The sequence below is a fragment of the Ochotona princeps genome, unplaced genomic scaffold (assembly GCF_030435755.1).
Source record: "Ochotona princeps isolate mOchPri1 unplaced genomic scaffold, mOchPri1.hap1 HAP1_SCAFFOLD_5704, whole genome shotgun sequence".
NCBI lineage: Eukaryota > Metazoa > Chordata > Mammalia > Lagomorpha > Ochotonidae > Ochotona > Ochotona princeps.
The window spans coordinates 1,132-22,922 of NW_026697725.1; the positions used below are offsets into that span (position 1 = coordinate 1,132).

Consider the following 21,791-nt stretch of genomic DNA (forward strand, 5'->3'; position numbering starts at 1 on the left):
GAGTTCTTTTTCATATCCAGAGGAGAGACCTCCGTGAAACCTTCGAAACAACACATGAAAAGATCATATATCTCGTTTTTCTCTTCGCTGATACACACAATTTGTTTGCAAAATCATAGCAGTAATAGTAATAATAATAGTCGTTACTTTGGAAATACAAGAGTAGTATTAGGGATTAGTAGTGTTATTAGTAGTAGTGGTCTAATGACTAATATGAGGTGTATATTTGAAAAGTTAATTATGATGACCTTTGCGTGACTTGAGGAGTTGTTTTTTGTATTCCGGAAAATCGCCTTTGAATTTACAGAGGGTATGATTTTTCTCGTCCACATAATAAATTTCTTCTACGACACATGAAAGTAGGTGACTATCGTGACTCACAATAACTACACCTCCTCTGAAATTATTCAAAGCTGCCATAAGAGCCTGCAAAACCAATATCAGCCACCCACACACATACATACAACAAACAACGCGTGCACACACACACACACACACATATAAACACATACACATACACACATACACACGCAGACACATACACAGAGAGAGACCACGGTAACACGCGTGGCAATTTCACAAGGGAAGAGAAAGCAGTGCTACACAAGAAAGTAAGCCTAAAAAAAGTAAAAACTATCAAACGTAAAAATCGCCACATCCCATCATATACATATATATATATATGCATATGTGTGTATATGTGTACTGGAGATTCATATATATAAAGAAACCCAAGACTGGCGGAAAGAGAAATTATTATGGAGGGAGCCACGTAAACATGCGTATTATTACTAACAAGAAGATGTGCCTCATTGTCATCACTATAATTATTACTACTACTATTATTACAACAACAATACTAGTAGTAGTAGTATTAGTATTATTATTACTACCACTACTATTACAACAACAATACTAGTAGTAGTAGTATTAGTATTATTATTACTACTACTACTACTATTACAACAACAATACCAGTAGTAGTATTAGCATTATTATTATTACTACTATTGTTACAACAACAATACTACTACTAGTAGTATTGGTACTACTACTCCTACTACTATAACAACAATACTAGTACTAGTAGTAGTGTTAGTATTACTACTAGTACTACTATTACAACAATAATACTACTACTACTCGTAGTAGTAGTAGTAGTAGTAAAAGTATTAGTATTACTACTACTATTACAACAACACTACTACTAGTAGTAGTATAAGTATTACTACTACTATTACAGCAACAATACTACTCGTACCAACAGTATTACTACTACTACTACTATTACAACAACAATACTACTCGTTTTGATACTAATACTAATACTGTTATTACTACTACAACTACTACTATAAATAATAATAATACTACTGCTAGTAGTAGTATTATTAGTAGTGATAGTGCTCCTTCTTCTTTTCTGTGGTAGTGTTAGTCGTAGTAGTAGTAGTAGTAGTAGAAAAAAGAAGCACGTCCATTATCACTACTACTACAACAACTGCTATAACTATTACTACTACTACTAATACTACCATTACCACTAGGACTGCTATCACCATTGCCACTACTTGTAGTATTATTATTATCCCTACTAAAACTACACCTACTACTACTACTACTACCACTACTACTGCTATCACTATCACTATCTACTACTATTGCTACTACTACTACTATTATTACCACTAGTACTGTTACTTTTGATACTACTTGTAATACTGCTATTATTACTACTATTACTACCACTACTACTGCCATTACTACTATTAATGCTAATACTATTGCTGCTACTATTACTACTATTACTACTGCTAGTACTAACACTACTGATACCACTGCTACTCCTACTAGTACTACTACTACTACTATTCTACTGCTAGAACAACCAACACTACTACTATTACTACTAATGTCAATGTTATTACTATTACTATTATCACTACTACTGCTACTGCTACTACCACTATTACTACTGCTACTAGTACTCCTACTACTACTAATACTACTTCTGCTACTACTATTACTACTATTTCCACCATTACTACTATTACTGCTACGAATATTACTACTACTATTACTACCACTACTAATCATAATACTACTACTACTATTACTACTACACTGTTGCTACTACCGTAACTACTACTGCTACAGCTACTACAACTACTGCTACAGCTACTACAACTACTGCTACAGCTACTACAACTACTGCTACGACTGCTATTACTACTACTACTATTATTATTGTATTGATTATTTTTACTATCACTACTGCTACTAATACACCGGTGGTAACTTACTATAACAGTTACTGTCAATATCCCCACCTATCCCCAGCCGCATTATATTACTGTTGCTGCTGTTGCCTCTCACCCTGTTGTTAAAACTTTGCATCCGATGATCACTGAAAGTAAGCAGCCTGTTCGCACATATAGCACTACTACTACTATTACTAATATCACAACACCAACTACTACCACTAGAACTGATACATTACTACTACTATTATTGCGAGTACTACCGTAGTGTAGATACGTCAACAAAAGTACGGGTCATATTACGACTGCTGTAGTACTCGCGCCCCTATGAATACCACTTCTATTACTACAATTTCTCTCAATTATTGCTGCTGTGACTACTATTTCATGGCAGCACGGCTACGGCTACTTCATATATGTGTGAGGCGAGATATATGCATATATATACTATCTACTACATACACATACACACATACACACACACAAACATACGCAGTCACATGGAGAGACATATACGTATGTACAAACAACCATCTACACAAAAAAAAACAAGCACACAAACACACTGAGATCTGTGTCCACATAAATACATACATGGATGTATCAACATATTGCAGATCTTTACACAAAAAACACACACACACACACACATACACACATACAGGTCTGTGTCCACGTACACACACATATACATATATACACCTAAACATTCGCACAGAAATGTAAGTAACACACACCTTCGTTTTTGCAGATACAGCCACATACACACACGAATTACAAGGACGTAGTGCAGAAAAGAGACCGACACTGCAGTGAGAGAGCTACTTCAAAAATCCCTCTTCTTTCAGAAAAATACAAACCCTCAATGAAAGACAAATAGTAGTAACTGCTATACTGAAAGAGGTTTTGTATGGCAGCTGCAAACAGAAAAATTTCCTTTTTGCTAATAACAAAGCAACAGTTACGCCTGCAGAAACGCCGGAGACACGAAGAGATATATATATATATGCATGTGTGTTACACATATGTATACATACGCTTACATACATATATTTATACATACATATATACATACGTACATACCTATATACATATATATACATACATAAGTATACACATTTGTCCACACATATATAGATATACACATATATATATATACATGTATATGCATAGATCCATACATATATATATATATATATATATATATATATGTATAATTATATATGTATACATATATATCTGTATACGGACATATATATATATATATATGCATATGCATAGAGACATTACACATACACATTTTTATATACATATACACACACATACATGCATGCTTACATACAAATATACGTACATTCATACATACATACACATATATATATATATGTACATAGATAAAGAACTATGGATATGAGTAGAACTCACCTGCACTGCGTCCAAGTCTAGATGATTAGTTGGTTCATCCAGCAGCTGAAAAAGAAAAAGAGAGTTACACATACATGCACATATAACATTCACGACAAATAAGTCGTAGTAATTGTGGTAGTAGTAGTAGTAGTAGGAGTTGTCGTAGCACCAGCTGTGGCAGCAGCTGCAGAGGGGTTAGCAGCAAGAGCAGCAGAAGAAGCAGGAGCGAAAAAAAAACCCGAAAAAGAAGAGGAGGAGGAAGAGGAAGTGAGAGGCGAAGGACGAAAAAAGGGGGGCGACAGCAACGCAACAGAGAAACAGGAAGCAGCAGCAGCTAACAAAATATACATATACATATATATATATATGTATATATCCATGCATGTATGTATATACATATATATACACGTATATATATTTACACATACAACGATGGCAATAGCACAGAAAAATAAGCGGCAGCAGGAGGGTTTGAGAGTAGCACGAGCCGCAGCAGCAGCAACAGAAGCAGACGCAGCAGCAGAAGCAGCAGTAGTACTAGGAGAGCGCTATTAAAAGAGTAGAACCTGCAGCAGCAGCAGCAACAGAAGCAGACGCAGCAGCAGAAGCAGCAGTAGTACTAGGAGAGAGCTATTAAAAGAATAGATCCTGCAGCAGCAGCAGCAACAGCAGCAGACGCAGCAGCAGAAGCAGCAGTAGTACTAGGAGAGAGCTACTAAAAGAGTAGAACCTGCAGCAGCAGCAGCAACAGAAGCAGACGCAGCAGCAGAAGCAGCAGCAGAAGCAGCAGTAGTACTAGGAGAGAGCTATTAAAAGAGTAGAACCTGCAGCAGCAGCAGCAACAGCAGCAACCTCTAGAAAATGTCGTAGCAGTACTAGGAAGAAGGAGCAGCAGCAGCGTTAGCTGGAAGAGAGAAAAGTAATACTAGCAGCAACATTAGCAGGAGGAGGAGAGAGCGACAGCAGCACAAGTACCTACGAGGCCTTAGAAGCAGCAACAGCACTACTAAAAACGCTGCAGCAATTCTGAAAAGCAGCGACGGCAGCAGCAGCAACAGTAGGAGGAGGACTAGAAGAGTAATAGTTGGAAGGAACAGCAGTAGCAGCAGCACGGCAACAAGAGCACACTAGGGCAGAGCTAGTAAAGACGCACTGGCAGTAGCCAGAGCAGCAGCCTGACAAACGATGAAAAAACAACAGCTAGAGGAAGAAAAATAAGGAGGAGAAGCACAGCAGCTAAAGGAAGAAGGTGGAGAGGACGCAGCATAAGAAAGAAGAAGATGGAAAAGCAGCAGCTCACGGAGGAAGAAGAAGAAGGAGAGGAAGCAGCAGCTAAGGAGAGGAAGAAGAACAAGCAGCAGCAGTATATACGTAGAAGAGGAAGAGAAGCAAACAACACTAGTACTAGTAGTAGTAGTAGCAGTAGTAGAAGTAATAAGAAAGATATATCGCCACACAGACAGTAGCGCCAGTAACAGCAGTACCTAAAAATAGCAGCAGTATAGCAGCAGTACTACACAACATGCTGCGACAGCTTCGAGAAGCGCAGTTGCAGCAGCAGCAGCAACAGCAAAAGCAGCAGCAGCAGAGAAGCAACAGCACCACAAGATGATAGCCGTACTACTACTACTACTACAGCAGCAGCAAAACTACTACTACTATCCAAATATGTGCAAGAGGCAATACAGTAGTAGTAGTAGTACTAGCAGCAGTAGTAGTACTAGCAGTAGTAGTAGTATTAGCAGTAGTAGTAATAGCAGTACTACTACTACTACTACTACTACTAGCAGCAGCAGTAGTAGTAGTACTAGCAGCAGTAGTAATAGCGGTAGTACTAGCAGTAGTAGTAGTAGTACTAGAAGCAGTAGTAGTATTAGCAGTAGTAGTAATAGCAGTACTACTACTACTACTACTAGCAGCAGCAGTAGTAGTAGTACTAGCAGCAGTAGTAATAGCGGTAGTACTAGCAGTAGTAGTAGTAGTACTAGAAGCAGTAGTAGTATTAGCAGTAGTAGTAATAGCAGTACTACTACTACTACTACTAGCAGCAGCAGTAGTAGTAGTACTAGCAGCAGTAGTAATAGCGGTAGTACTAGCAGTAGTAGTAGTAGTACTAGAAGCAGTAGTAGTATTAGCAGTAGTAGTAATAGCAGTACTACTACTACTACTACTAGCAGCAGCAGTAGTAGTAGTACTAGCAGCAGTAGTAATAGCGGTAGTACTAGCAGTAGTAGTAGTAGTACTAGAAGCAGTAGTAGTATTAGCAGTAGTAGTAATAGCAGTACTACTACTACTACTACTAGCAGCAGCAGTAGTAGTACTAGCAGCAGTAGTAGTAGTAGTACTAGAAGCAGTAGTAGTATTAGCAGCAGTAGTAGTACTAGCAGTAGTAGTAGTATTAGTATTAGTATTAGTAGTAGTAGTAGTATTAGCAGTAGTGGCAGTATTAGCAGCAGTGGTAGTATTAGTACTAGTAGTAGTACTAGCAGCAGTAGTAGTGGGCGAGGATTATTAGCACTCCAAAGAAATGGGCACCATGCTACTAGCAGCAGCACCAGGAGCAATCCAATGCGCGTCAATTCCAAATTCGATACTGTTCTAAAACAAAATGCCCACGTGCACACCTAAATGTATATGTATACGTATAGATACGTATACATGTAGATGTGCTTGTTCATATATACATACGCATATATGTAGATACATCGTATACATATGGACACAGACACATCTAAGTGTATATTCATGTATATGTGTGTACCATGTATGTGTATATATATATATATACCCATTTAAAAATGACTGCTTGAAAGAACCTTAACATATGCGTAACACATATATATATTATATATATATATATATGGAGAGTTCCGAAGAAACTTCCTTTCCTTTTCTTAAGCAAAAAGAGTTGAAAAGAAAATGGTAAACATTATGAATATGAGGACTGCTGAGAGCCATAATTGCTAACACACCAACACGACGTTCTCGGTCACCAGAACGTCATATACATACAGATATATACGTATATATATATATATACATATATACACATAGTACACATCTGCATATATATATATATTTATATATATATGTATATGCCTTCAGAGTACTTTTCTTTTTTTTCGTAACTCACAAGAATATGAGGATTGTTGAAAGCCATGAGTGCTAAGGCAACACGACTTTTCTGGCCGCCAGAAAGAATATACAGAGGTTCCAAAGCCAACAGGCCGCTAATGCCGAACTGTCCGAGCCACTGGCGTGCTTGTTCGTCTTTCAAATTTGCTTCTGGGTACCTATAAATATCATATTCAGACATACATATACACGAATATACATATATATATATATATGTAGAGAGAGAATACATACTTACATACGTACAAACATACACATACATAGAGAGAAAGAGAGACGGAGAGAGAGAAAATAAATATATATATATACATATATATATAAAGAGAGACATACAGACATACATACGTATATAGACACATATATACAGACAGACATACACACTGCAGATGCATATAAACACATACATACTTCTATGTACGTATACATATACAACTAGACACACCAGACACACACACAGAGCGATATACGACCATCCATACGCATACAGACACAGACGCATGACTGTATACACACCGGTACATGTATACGCACAGGCATACATATAAACAAACAAGCATGTACATGTATATACATATATATATATATACATACATACGTATTCCCTTGCTGCATATACATGTATATATATATGTATACGAAACACTAACACATACATACGTATGTATTCCTTTGCTGCATATATATATATACATATATATGTATACACGGATATACAGACATGCACAGAAAATAGTCACACATATACGTGTATACACATATCCTGTAGCTTATATACATGTATATGTACACAAAATACTCATGTGTATACACATATATATATATATATATATATATATGAATTGCTTACATATATACATGCATATATATATATATAGGTATTTGCATGCACACAATATACTCAGGGATGTACATATATACATTTGTTGCATATACCCATGCCTATACACACGAGAGTTACCAGACATGCACGTCACTTCACGTACATTCACGTACGCGGACAGTTGTCAAACTTCCAGTTTCGCTTTCCGGTACTCGAAAGTGTAAAGTTTCTCGAAAAACACGAACACTCACATTTACCCCATCTACATCGATAACAATACTTGTACATATACTTACCACAACTCTATAACGCAAACACACACACACATACACATACACATACATACATATATACACACATATAGATATATATATTTATATGCATACACATTCGCACACACATACATATTTATACACAGCTGAAACTATATATGTACATAGACTTCTCCAACCCTCCAACGCAACTACACACACACATGTACACACATACATATATATATATATATATATATGAATATGTACACACATACTCAAATATACCTATAAATATATATACACACATACGCTCGCACATATATATCCCTGTACAATAGTCACATGAATACAGATTTACACATATACATTCCCATACACCAATATGCAAAAGAATTGAGTAAATATATATGCATATATATACGTATATATATAGACAACGACCTATATATGTCTCTGTAGCCTTCATATTTATATATGCATATATATATCCAGTGAATTATATGGGAAACAAACAGCACACGGAAGTCAATACATTCCTATACACTAATATGCAAGTGTCCACTGTGTATATATATATATAGCTAGATACATATATATATCTAGTCAACCATATGTGTCTGTAGTCTTTATATTTAAATGTACATATGTATAGTCAGTGAAATATATGTTTTTGACGGGAAGCAACTACCATACAGGTTTCAATACATTCCTATACACTAACGTAGAACGGTCGAGTATACGCACACACACACACACACACAGACATGCACACATACATACAGACACACACAACCTCACACATATATACGGATCCACAAATTCATACACACATATTTATCTCATGTGAACATACATACACAAATGCATACATGTACACACATTTCCACGTATGGACCTTTTTATTCTTCTTCTTTGCGGTGAATGTCTCCTCATTCACAACACAATCAACTATACCCGGCATACATTCTCTCTCTCCTCCTCTCTCTCTCCCTCTATATATATATGTATATATATGTATACATATGTTTGTATTTATGTATATATGTTTATGTGTTTATCTCTCAGTAAATGTATTTTTTCTTTCTTTCTTTATCTCTCAAGATGTATATTCAAAAAAGACGACTGCGTGAATGTGAGAGTGGGAGGAGAGAAGCAACACGCAGACACTCGCAACATTTCATATTATCCACAACGAGCAGCAGGTTCATGGGGAAAGGTGAAGCAACAGGAGCACGAGAGGACGAGCAGCAGCAACCGCAGCAGCATGTACAGCAATTGGAGCAGCAGCAGGAGGCGGAGGAGCAGCAGCTGCAGTAGCACGTGCAGCAAAAGAGGACGGAGGGCAGAGCGAGACGCATCGAAAGCAGCAGAGGCAGCAGCAGAAGCAGCAGCAGGAGCACACAAGAAGAGAAGAGAAAGCGAAAGCAGCAGCAGACGCGGAAATACGAGTAGTAGGATTAGAGGCACTCCTAATGATATAGAACAGCAGAAGAAAAAAGATTAGAGGAGATATTTAAGTATGCAACAAAAGCAGAGAAACGACGCAGAAGACTCCAAACAAGCAACCAGATGTAAATGCAGGAGAAATGATATGAACTCGAAGAAAGACGAAAACCAAGAAAGAGATGCAAAAGCACGTGTATCACCTCTCCTGTAATTCATCTTCTTCTTCGACCTTCTTCCTCTCTGTCTTCGTGTTCACATTTGTCCGCTTCTCCTTCTCTGTGTGTCTCCGAGTATTTCTCTCTCTCAGTGCTTCCTCCTCCTCCTCCTCTCCGTCCTCTCTATCTCTATATATGTACATATATATATATGTATATATACATATATATACACATGTATATATAATATATATATGCCATATGCCATATATACTGGTCTCTACCTTCCTTCCTTCCTCTCCTTCCTCCTCCTCCTCCTCCTCCGCGTCTTCACAGCTTTGACCTCCGCTGTGTGATATTCACAAACACCTCCGACTCGCCACACATATACATACAAAAAACTTTTCTTCCTTATTTCTTTCTCTCCTGCGTCGGTCGTCGCCTTGTAGGCCATCCTTCCGTGCACGTCTTAGTACCTTCGTATCTCTGTGGCTGTGTCTGTGTCTGCGTCTGTGTGTATGTGTGTCTGTCTGTGTGTGTGTCTCTGTCTGTATGACCTTTCTTCTTCCTTCTTTTTTTTGTGATCGTCGTCTCTGCTTCTTCGTACCCTTTGATTATAATTTTTGAAATCAACATGCATACCTGGCTTGTAAAGAACTGACAGCATTGAGCGTAAGATCTAGTTGATCGACATGTTGCTGTGTGAAGAAGCCAATTCGTAATTTTCCGTTCGTGTGTATAACACCAGCAGTTGGAGTTTCGTGACCGACGAGAAGTTTCAGAATCGTGCTTTTGCCACTCCCGTTGACTCCGCAGAGCTGTGTGTTTACAGAAAAAAGAAACCAGAAAGGTCATATACAAAAAGAAAGGGAAAAGACACTAGAAACAGCAAAGCAGAGAACTACAACAGCAACACCGGAAAGAAGAATAATACTAACGAACAACAGACCAGAGGAGTATCGCGAGGAGTACCGCACTGCATGCATTCAGAAACGCCTGTAAACATGTGTGCGTCATGATATAATACGACGGGGAAGAAAGAGAAAGAAAGAGAAAGGAGAGACGAAGAACAGAAACAGAAAGCTCTCTGCATGATAAAAACGCAACTCGCATGGAAAAGACATACCGGTCGCAACTACAAGAAAAGAGAGGGAAGACAACACATTTATATCTCCATCAGCAAATGGAAATAGTACACACTGACTGTCATTAACAAAACACCTATTTCTCTCTCACTTTCTCTCTCTTCCTTCGAGGCCCTTCCCTAAGCGAAACTTTAACTCCTCTTTATTTCACAATATATATATATGAATATATATATAGATATATACATATACGAATCTATCCATATATATACATTCATACAGGGACATACATATAGAGAGATATATATAGGTCGGTTAACTGTGAACATAATATATATATATGTACGGATATATATAGGTTTACCAATTATATATATATATAAATAGTTAGACAAATATGCAGAGACATATCTACACGTATACGCGAATGTACATGGAGAGAGTGACGTACAATTGATAAAATCATATGGCACAATTTTGCATGCACTTTTAGATACACATCTGAATATCCACTTCCACGCACACTAACACACAGATACACACACATGCTTCTGCACACACCTACACACTTGCGCGTCCACACACACACACACACCCACACTCTAGCAGACACTTAAGATAAAAACATAAATACATTTACATCAACACACACTTTCACACGCAATCACTCTGCCACGCAATCACTCTGCCACACTTCCACTTTCAGACACGTACATTTGACATACACACACACACACTCTTTTCCATATACCTTCACATACGTATACATTCTTGCGAAAAAAATCATACAACGAATACCGCATGCGCTGCTATTCAGTAGTTATGCATGCAGTTTAATTACCTGTACGGCTTGCATATATTACATACACGTATGTTGACCTACACGTGGACCTATATATAACATAGTACGACTGTGTCTGTAAATGATATAACATATGCACTACTAACGCGTGTATTATAACTTAATACTTCGCGCTTTAGTTACATTTGTATCTATATACACATACAACTGCGTCGTATGTAGACACTATACTTCACGAGGAGGACTAATGACGTGTTTCTTTCATTATTGAAATCATGCTGTCAGTACAGAGACATACATAATACATATGCTACCTATACGTATGCAGAGGGAGAGTGAAGCCAGAGAGAGAGATAGAGAGAGAGAGAGGAAAAACGCGTATCCGTATATGAACATACAGGAAGAGAAACCACATTTTCTTCATAGACAAATGTATATCTATACATCTTCATATTATACAGATAAATATACATATAGAGAGAGATACAGAAATATAATATATATATATATATCGGTACGTATACATAAACACATATACATATATATACATATATATATATATATGTATATGGACAGAGCCACGAATATATCTATGTATATATATGTAGATACGTATACATATATATACAGACTCAGAGATATACCCTATGTATACATACATATATATATATATATATATATATATATCGACAGAACCATTGATATATACATACATATGCAGATGTATAGAGAGAGGGTACAGAAGAGTACCCTATAATCCTTATATATATATGTATGTATACAAAAACAAAAACATATATATATGTATATATCGACAAAGCAGCCATACTACTAGTTAGGTAGAATTCCACCGAAAAGAGTGTGTGCTCTGTGTGTCTGTGTGTAATTTCATTGTGTAAGATAGTGAAGAGTAGTGTGGGGAATGGACCTACAGCAATTCGTGAGTCCATATCAACAGAGAAGTTCATATCTTTGACGATGAGTTTATCTCCGTGCTTTTCAATTTCTCTCTGCAGACGTGTTGCTTCCCTGTTTTCTTCTGCAGTGTCTATAATGGAGCTCAGTGTTGTTGGGATACACATATTGATTTGACTCTGTGTATGCGAAACAGAATTCGTCTGTATTGCTTTCTTCTTTTTCTTCTTTTGCGTTTTCGTCTTCTCTTCTTTCCCTCTTCTTTTGTTAGCAGCGTCTCCTTGGGCGTGTACGTCTTCCTCTTCCTTCTCTTTCTCTCCTTGTTCACCTTCCTCCTCTTCTTCCTCTCCCTCTTCTTCCTCTTCCTCCTCCGCCTCCTCCTCCGCTTCGTTTTTCTCGTCACTGTCTCGAGCACCACTTTCTTCTTGTTCATCTTCGTCTACCACAAGACCAAATATGTTCTTCTTCTTTTGATGACGTTTCTTTTCATATTTAAATGATACGTCTTCCGCTTGCAATAACGGAGCTGCAAGACGCTCTGGCTCTTTGAAGTTGAAGTGAAGTGTCGGGTCTGCAGCCACCGTCTCCAGCAGCGGAAGGTTCTTCAGTAATTTAATACGACTCTGTACTAGCGATGCCCTATACAAGAAAAAGAAGGAAAAGAGAAGGAAAATACTTCCAAGACGCACACGTCGTTTTAATAGTTCTACAGTAAAAATGAACAAAAAAGAGAATAAACCATATACACACACACATGCATACCAACAACGAAGTCAATCACTTCCCCAGAGAACAAGAATAATATAGGCACTACAGACTCAACACCATAGCAACAGCTACAGCAGCAGCAGGGAGCGCAGCACCAGTACTTGCACTCACACCAGTATTCCTACGGAACAACGCGAACTTCTGAGCACCAACACCTTTTACTAAGACGCCAGCAACAACAGCAACAGCACCAACAGCAACAGCAGCAGCAACAACAGCAGCAGCAACGCAGCAACAGTAGTAGCAGCAGCAGCACCGCAGCTACAGTAGCAGCAAGAGCACCAGCAACAAGAGCAACAGCAGCAGCAACAGTAGCAGCAGCAACAGCGGCAACAGCAAACACCAACACTGGAGTATTTTGGGTGCTCTTAAAAAACATATATACAGTGACAGCAGCAGGGGTGATCATACATACATGTATATAAACAGCAGCAGCGCCAGTGGCAACACGTACGTGGGCCAGAAAGCAGCAACGCTTCCGTCAGCCGCAGCAGCACCAACAGCTGCAACTCTTCCACCAAAAACAGGAACAGCAGCAGCAACAGCAGTGCTGCCAGTAGCAACACCACCACGAGCAGCAGCAGCAGGAGCACCACCACCACCAGTTGTTACGGTAGTTATTTCGACTGTCCGAAAAAGATTTCTTTAAAATATGTCGAGTCTCTCACACCCTCCAGCCGCATACGCAGATTCACATTGACGCACCACACAATTATACATATACTAAAAGAAGTACGTGCAACACCCACACAGACACACATATACAGAGAGGCAGATACATTGATAATACACATACATACATGCGCATGGAGACGCGCACACACACAAATGCACATACACGCATACAAAACACACAAATACACATACAGGCGACCACATGCGTACATATACACACACATATACAAGCATACGCACATACACGTATACACGTAAGGGTACACACATGCGCCGATTCATGGACACACACACACGTATATACACACACACACACACACACATGTAAATATATATACATACATACATACATACGCACACAGAGATATCCGCATACATGCATGTACATGCGTATACTCACACACACACACATACATGCATAGAAAACAGAGACACACACATGCACAGAAACACACACAGACACAAAAAATTGATGCTAACAACAGAATGCATGCTGTCAAGAAAACTGCCCTACGAACAAAGGTATGTGCACACGTGTATGTTGATGATAACATATTTATGTACGAATGTATGAAAATCGGTATAGACATACACACACGTACACATACATATACACACACACACATCTGTATATATATATATATATATATTTACACGTATGCACGTACGGAGAGGCAGAAAATTCGTGTGAGTCTGTTCACATACGTGCACAGACACTCGCAGCCATACATACGCACCACCGCATACATACACGTCTACCAGCATCTATTTTCTGCATGCGTACATACGTACAGAGACACACACGCACACACACATACACACATACACTTAATCGCCATGTCTATTACTAACTCAAGACACTTGCCTTTTAGCATACGTAATTCTATCATCGAAGAATTGCATATATATATATGTATGTATGCATACGTAAATACGTACTCAATACGTACATATATGTTTACATACATGCATCTAGATAAATGTACACATGGATATAAATATATAATCACTCACACATATAGTTCCCTCAACGGACAAATGAGAAGCATGTGTAACAGAACCTTTCTACCTTCTTTCTCCCTAAGGATGAAACAGTGCATACATATACCTATATATATATATATATATAACCAGTATTTACAGAGGTACATATATATCTACATGGCTAAATAGACATATATAGAAATGGCTGCATACAGCTATATATATATATATACTCATATATAAATGTTTATATACACACATACACAGCACTGCATACACAGCACTGCAAACACAGCACAAGACGCTGATATGACCATATGATACTTACCTTTTCGCATTGTATCTGAATCGATCAATGAAGGATTGCATGTGTTTAATTTTTTGCTGCTGAGCGTCTGCTTGACGCTGTTGCTGAAGAAGTTGCGTGGCTCTCACGGTCTCAAAGGCATCGTAATTTCCACGATAATATGTCAGCGTCTGATTTGCGAATTGTATCATATCTGTACACACCTGTCTCGCATATACATACACACATACACATATATATACACACCTACATACATACGTACATGCATACATACGTACATGCATACGTACGTACATTCATCCATACATACACACACACACACATACACACTCACATATATATATATATATACATGCACCTACATATATACATGCATACTTACATACACACACACACACACATACATACAGACATACATACATACACTTTACGTTCATGCATATAAAATACACCTGCACACGTAATACACTTGCATACACACAGTTACATACAAGCATTCCATTCATCCATCCATCCATATACAACTAGTTTCACATATATACATACACACATACATATATACATGTATGCACCATGACAAACAGAAAGTAATTACACGTCGAAAGGATTCTATGCTGCACCGCCAATCTAGAAGTCTTGAATATAGCGGCACTACACCATCCACTAAAACTTCATTACTATTTGCTATCTCGACGTAATATACATATACATACATATAAACATATATGTATACATATGTACATATACGCATAGGTACATATATACATACGTAAACATACGCATTCTATTGACAGTTCGCCTCAAAAAAGTCACTTGCTATAAACATGGATTCACTATGTACGTAGTGCAGATCTCTGTTTACTATACTTAATGAATTTGCTTTTTCATTGCTGTTCCCGCGTGTAATCTGTATACAAATACATATATATAATTACAGAGATCAATACATATATACATATACAAATGTAAGAGACAGAGATACATATATATTATACTCAGATCAAAATATATATATATATACATATATAGATAGACAGATAGAAAGATACATATATCTGTTCAGTATATATAGTTATATATATATATTATATACATATATATAATATATTTCACTGCTCTACCTGCGTGTAATCCGTTACACATACATATATATATATATATATTGTAGAGAGATCAATACATAGAAATATACATATACAAAGGTGATAGAGAGAGAGAAAGAGACATATATATATACTCTACACAGATCAGTAAATATATGTCTGCATTCTACTGATTTATAACAGACAAACAAATAGTGACTATACGTAATTGTCTCGTACTTACGCCTGTCGTATACACTTGCTGCCTATCTCACTCACTGTATGTATATATATATATATATTTTTCGTGTCAGTTCCTTTGAGATCTATCATTTTTTCTGTGTATTTGCGTCTTAGAGACAACATGGAGTCTACACGAAGATGTATCTGGTGATCTCGTCATCTGAAAATTCACATCAGATTTTCTTTTTGCAATATGTATATGTATATAGGTACGTGTAATATCAATGTTATCCCTACAGAAAACGTTTTTGTGCTACACAGACACACACACGTATATGAATTCACACGTGTATATGCATATATGTATATATATGTTCTAATATGTGTGTGTATGTGTGTGTGGTGTGTGGAATACTTTTTGTGTTCAGACCTAGTATATGCACATATATATATATATGTTTATGAGTGTGTGTGTGTGTTATTTTCAGGATATAAATTCACACGTACACATACATGTATATACGCGTATTTATGTGTGTTTGAGAGATTTTAAGGATATTGCTGCCGGAGATTGTTGTGCTGCCGACAGGTGGCATGTACATTCCATGTGTACTTATGATTATACGCGCACATATTTGCTGCTGAGCACGCACATATTTGCTGCTGTGCATGCGAATGCTGTGTGGGCAGCTGCTGTTCCGGAACTTGAAACTTGTTCTCCTTGTCTGATAGTAGAGACGCTCCACTGATAATTTACATACGAGAGAACATATACGAGAGAATATATATGACAGAATATATATGAGGATATATATGACAGAATATATATGAGAGAATATATACGAGAGAATGTGTACGAGAGAATGTATACGATGATGTTTCTCATTCGCCATATACATACGGAGCGTCTGTAATTCCTGGGTGATAATTTCGAGGAAATGTAGCATACACACGTATACCACACTGTTGTTCTTCTCTATTATCTTATTATGAACAGCAGAGTCCCACGGTTTTCGCATCAAAAATTATATTTCGTGTTCTCTTCCGTATTCTCTCTCTCTCCTCTTTCTGTGTTAGTGGAAAAAACCTACATCATTGAGAAATTCCCTTGCATGCGATACAACAACAACATTTTGTCTTTCGCGCATCGCATTGTTGCTGCGCTGCTATTCATATGACTACTACTAATACTACTGCTACTACTACTAGAGCCACCTGCCCTTCCTCCTCCTCCTGCTGTTGCTGTTGCTGCTGCTGCTGCTCCTCCTCCTGCTGCTGATCTTTTATGCGTTGCAGTACTAGTAGTGGACGAGCCACTACTATGGGTAGTATTGCCATTACTACTACTACTAGCGGAGCCTGTTGTAGTAGTGGATTTTTCAGAATTTAACGAAAGATAATTTGTTAGCCACTGCACTGCTTCCAGATCGAGATGATTCGTTGGTTCGTCTAGAAGAAGAACATCTGCGTCGCTAAAAAGACAACGGCAAGTAACACGCGCATGCGCCAGCCACCGGAGAGGGTGGTGACCTGCGCCTTCTGCAGAAAATAAAAAAGACACGAGAAGCACACACGAAAAGACTGTAAAATGATCCACCAATCAAACTCTTTTCAATATACAAAAAACAAGAAAACGTTATTTTAGCACATATACATATACACATACGAAAGAGATACTACACATACACAGTACACGTGTAATATATATCATATACATATATTATTAGTTCATAATGCGAAGAGCGAAAGTGTACATCAAAACGACGACGATCGCGATAAAAGATTTATATTAGTTACGTACGTACACACATATGCTCTCAAGAAGAGAGAAAGAGTGTGAAGTAGTTAGGGATGTATCTGTAAGTTATATCATATATATATATACACTGAAATAGATATACATACACAGTACAGATATACGATATGCATCATATACGTATATTGTAAGTTGAATACGAAGAGCGAAAGGATGTATTCGAGGTGTACACCAAGACGACGATCGAAATAAACAAATAATATTATTTACGTACGAATACATATACACATGCATATACATGTATACATATATATATATATATGCGCTCACGACGACGAGAGAAGCAGTGCGATGTGAATATGTGTATCTGTAGATATATATATATATTACATTATACAACTACTACCACTAACGTTCTACCAATACTACTCTATTATTACTATTATTACTACTACTAGTACTTCAACTACTATATAACTACAGCTACAATTGTATCACTACTAATTTACTACAGTATTAACATCATTATTACTACTAGTAGTAGTAGTGAGCAAAAGGAATATACGCACACAATGTGAAGAGTCTTTGAACACCGGTAGTATTCAATGTGGGGCCGTGTTGCAATGGTGAAACATTTGGGGCACTTCCGTGTCTTCTTTGACTGTACTGTATGTTCAACGAGAATGGAAGCATCAGGTAGACATCCGACGGTGCAGCTCACGTTACACAGATACATATATAAGAACACAAGGAGTTTCTCTCGTTTATACAAGAACCGAAAGGAGTTTCATTCCAATCACAAGAAAGTTTCTTTCTTTTGAAAAAAAGGAAGTGAAAAACTTACCTGCATTTCTTCTGTGAATCCCAAACCCCTAAGTATCGTAGCTGCAGTCGACTCTGCATTTGCTGCGTCGATTTCTTCGAGTCTCTCATATACCGTCGCAAGTCTTCTACCCACTTCCTCTGACTAAATAAAAACATACAACCATATATACATACATACAAACATACATACATGTAGTCATATATACATATATATACATATATACATACATATATACATATTTACATATAGTCGTATGTACATATATATATATATACATATATCTACAAATAAACATATATACCTACATAAAGACATACATACATATAGTCATATATACATACATACTTACATATATACATAGATATAGTCATATATGCATACAATATACATACACATAGTCATATAAATATATATATATATGCATGTACATATAGTCATATGTACATGTATCTATGTAAGTCTCCTATTACTCACATCCTCTGAATAATATATATATACCCAAGCAAAGCATACAATACAAGATACATACATACATACAAGATACATACATACACATATAGTCATATATACATATATATATATATACATACACACTCTCATATATATATATATACACGTACAAAATCAGAGAATACGTGAAGACAACATACGGTATGCTTTAGCACACTCAATAAACTACTCAAACTCTGTTACTGAGAGGTATACATACACACACACACACAAACGCACACGCACAAACACATACATACACACGCCCACACAACTGCACACACACATGTAGACACACGATATACGTATATATATATATATAGAGAGAGAGAGACAGAGAGAGAGAGAGAGACAGAGAGAGAGAGGAGAGACAGAGTGACAAGCCATATACATATATACATATATATACAGACACACCATATACATGTACATATATATATATAGAGAGAGAGAGACAAGTCATACACATATATATATGTATATACACAAACACCGTATACATATGTATATATATATATATATATATACCCACGATATACATATATACATACGTATACAGAGAGAGAGGCAAACATATACACATATATCAACAGAAGACAGACACACAAATACACACATATAGAAATATATCTACACACGTAAGGGACAAGATATAAATATATATCGAGATATATATATATATAGACACAGACACAGACGCACACACACACGTACACACACCTATCAAGACACGACACATACACACACTTACACACATATAGGCATCAATATACATATATGTAAATGTACACATACACAAAAACAGACACATATACACACATAGAGGCATATATATATAGAGAGAGAGAGATGATAGATATACATATACATATACGTACATATATATAATATATTATACTCAAGGGACAAAATAGATACATATATAATATATATATCGAAAGAGACACATAACACAGAAACACACATACGTCAACACAAGACATATATGACGACACATAAACACATATAAGCAACATACATATATATATTATGCATACATCTATGTATCTACAAATGTATATATATATATATATATACATATGCACATACACGTATATATTATATGTGCAACCTGCTTCTTTGATAGTGTGCACGTTAAATATAGTGAAGTGATGTACTACTCAGATTGTTCCTTCTTCGTTAGCATGTGGGAGACAAGATTGAAAATAGATCCCCACATATTCCTTACTACTCAGCCAGGTTTTTTATAGAACTGCCGTAAAGTAACGAAGGTGCTCAGAAATTCACTACTGTGTTTGTGCATGCATGCACGCATGCTCATTACACACGGTGTGAGAGAGAGGGAGCGTGCATGCAAGAATGCTCCGTAGTCAATGGGGCAGGGATGCTCGCTAGTCAATGCGGGAGAGAGTGACAGACAGTGCATGCATGCGTGCATGCGCACGTCCACATGAGAGACACTGTGTGCATGCATGTATGCTTCCTATTCGTGAGAGACAGAGCGAGAGCGTCATGCATGTATGTTCCTTACTTTGTGAGAGACAGAGTGAGAGCGTGCATGCATGTATGCTCCTTACTTCGTGAGGGAGAGATGGAGAGTACATACAGACCGGTGTATGTGATTATCCGAAAAGATGACCTGCTACAGATATATACAGACATCTATATTACCTACGCATGCGTTTACTTATACACATATATTGTATGTACACAGATGCGTATATACATATACATATTTGTATGGATATATAAATTTACCTGTTTCTCGCTTGTAGCAGAAGAATACGGTAATAACATGTGTACATAGAAAGCAGCACAAGCACATATATATATAGATGTATATATGAGTATGCACGTGTACACATATCTATGTATATATATAGCTTATTTAGTTATCTATATATATGTATATATATACATATATATACACATATACATATATACATATATATATATATATATATATATATATATGTATGTATGTATACATATATATACACATACACATATATATTATTATATGTATATATACATATACCAATAATGAGGGTATTACTTGCTTCAGCGTGCTGCTCGAAGTGTCTATATACATATATATACATACACATGTACATATATATATAGAGAGAGTGAGATATTATATATATATATATATGTACAGCGTATACATATATACCTGATTTTTTTGTGAGACGAGAAGTTTTTCTGCGCGAGAAGTTCCGTGCGGTCCTCATCCACTGCCAAAACCGCCTCCAGCACCGTCTCCTCGCCCACAGATGCGCTGCACTGATACTCACAAACCCACACACATACACACACTATATGTATACTATATCTATATATATACACACGTAATATATATATATATACACACAGATATTGTATACGGTTACACACCTACACACACATACATATGTATACATTATATATATAATATATATATA

At 36.9% G+C, this 21,791-nt stretch overlaps 1 protein-coding gene across 1 annotated transcript; it reads right to left on the reverse strand.

The window, feature by feature from the left end:
* Positions 1-248: 248 nt before the first annotated feature.
* LOC131479026 (uncharacterized) lies at positions 249-21,639 on the reverse strand (the record flags this gene model as incomplete). The annotated part of the gene is given in 14 exon segments (XM_058659673.1): positions 249-426; positions 3,684-3,728; positions 6,799-6,958; positions 10,118-10,293; positions 12,295-12,456; positions 12,652-12,916; positions 15,033-15,214; positions 17,368-17,408; positions 17,411-17,466; positions 17,668-17,764; positions 17,767-17,815; positions 18,877-18,999; positions 21,524-21,558; positions 21,561-21,639. Coding segments are annotated over 14 exon segments (1,648 nt in total), but the record flags the coding sequence as incomplete, so codon positions are not given.
* Between the last annotated feature and the right edge of the window lie 152 nt (positions 21,640-21,791).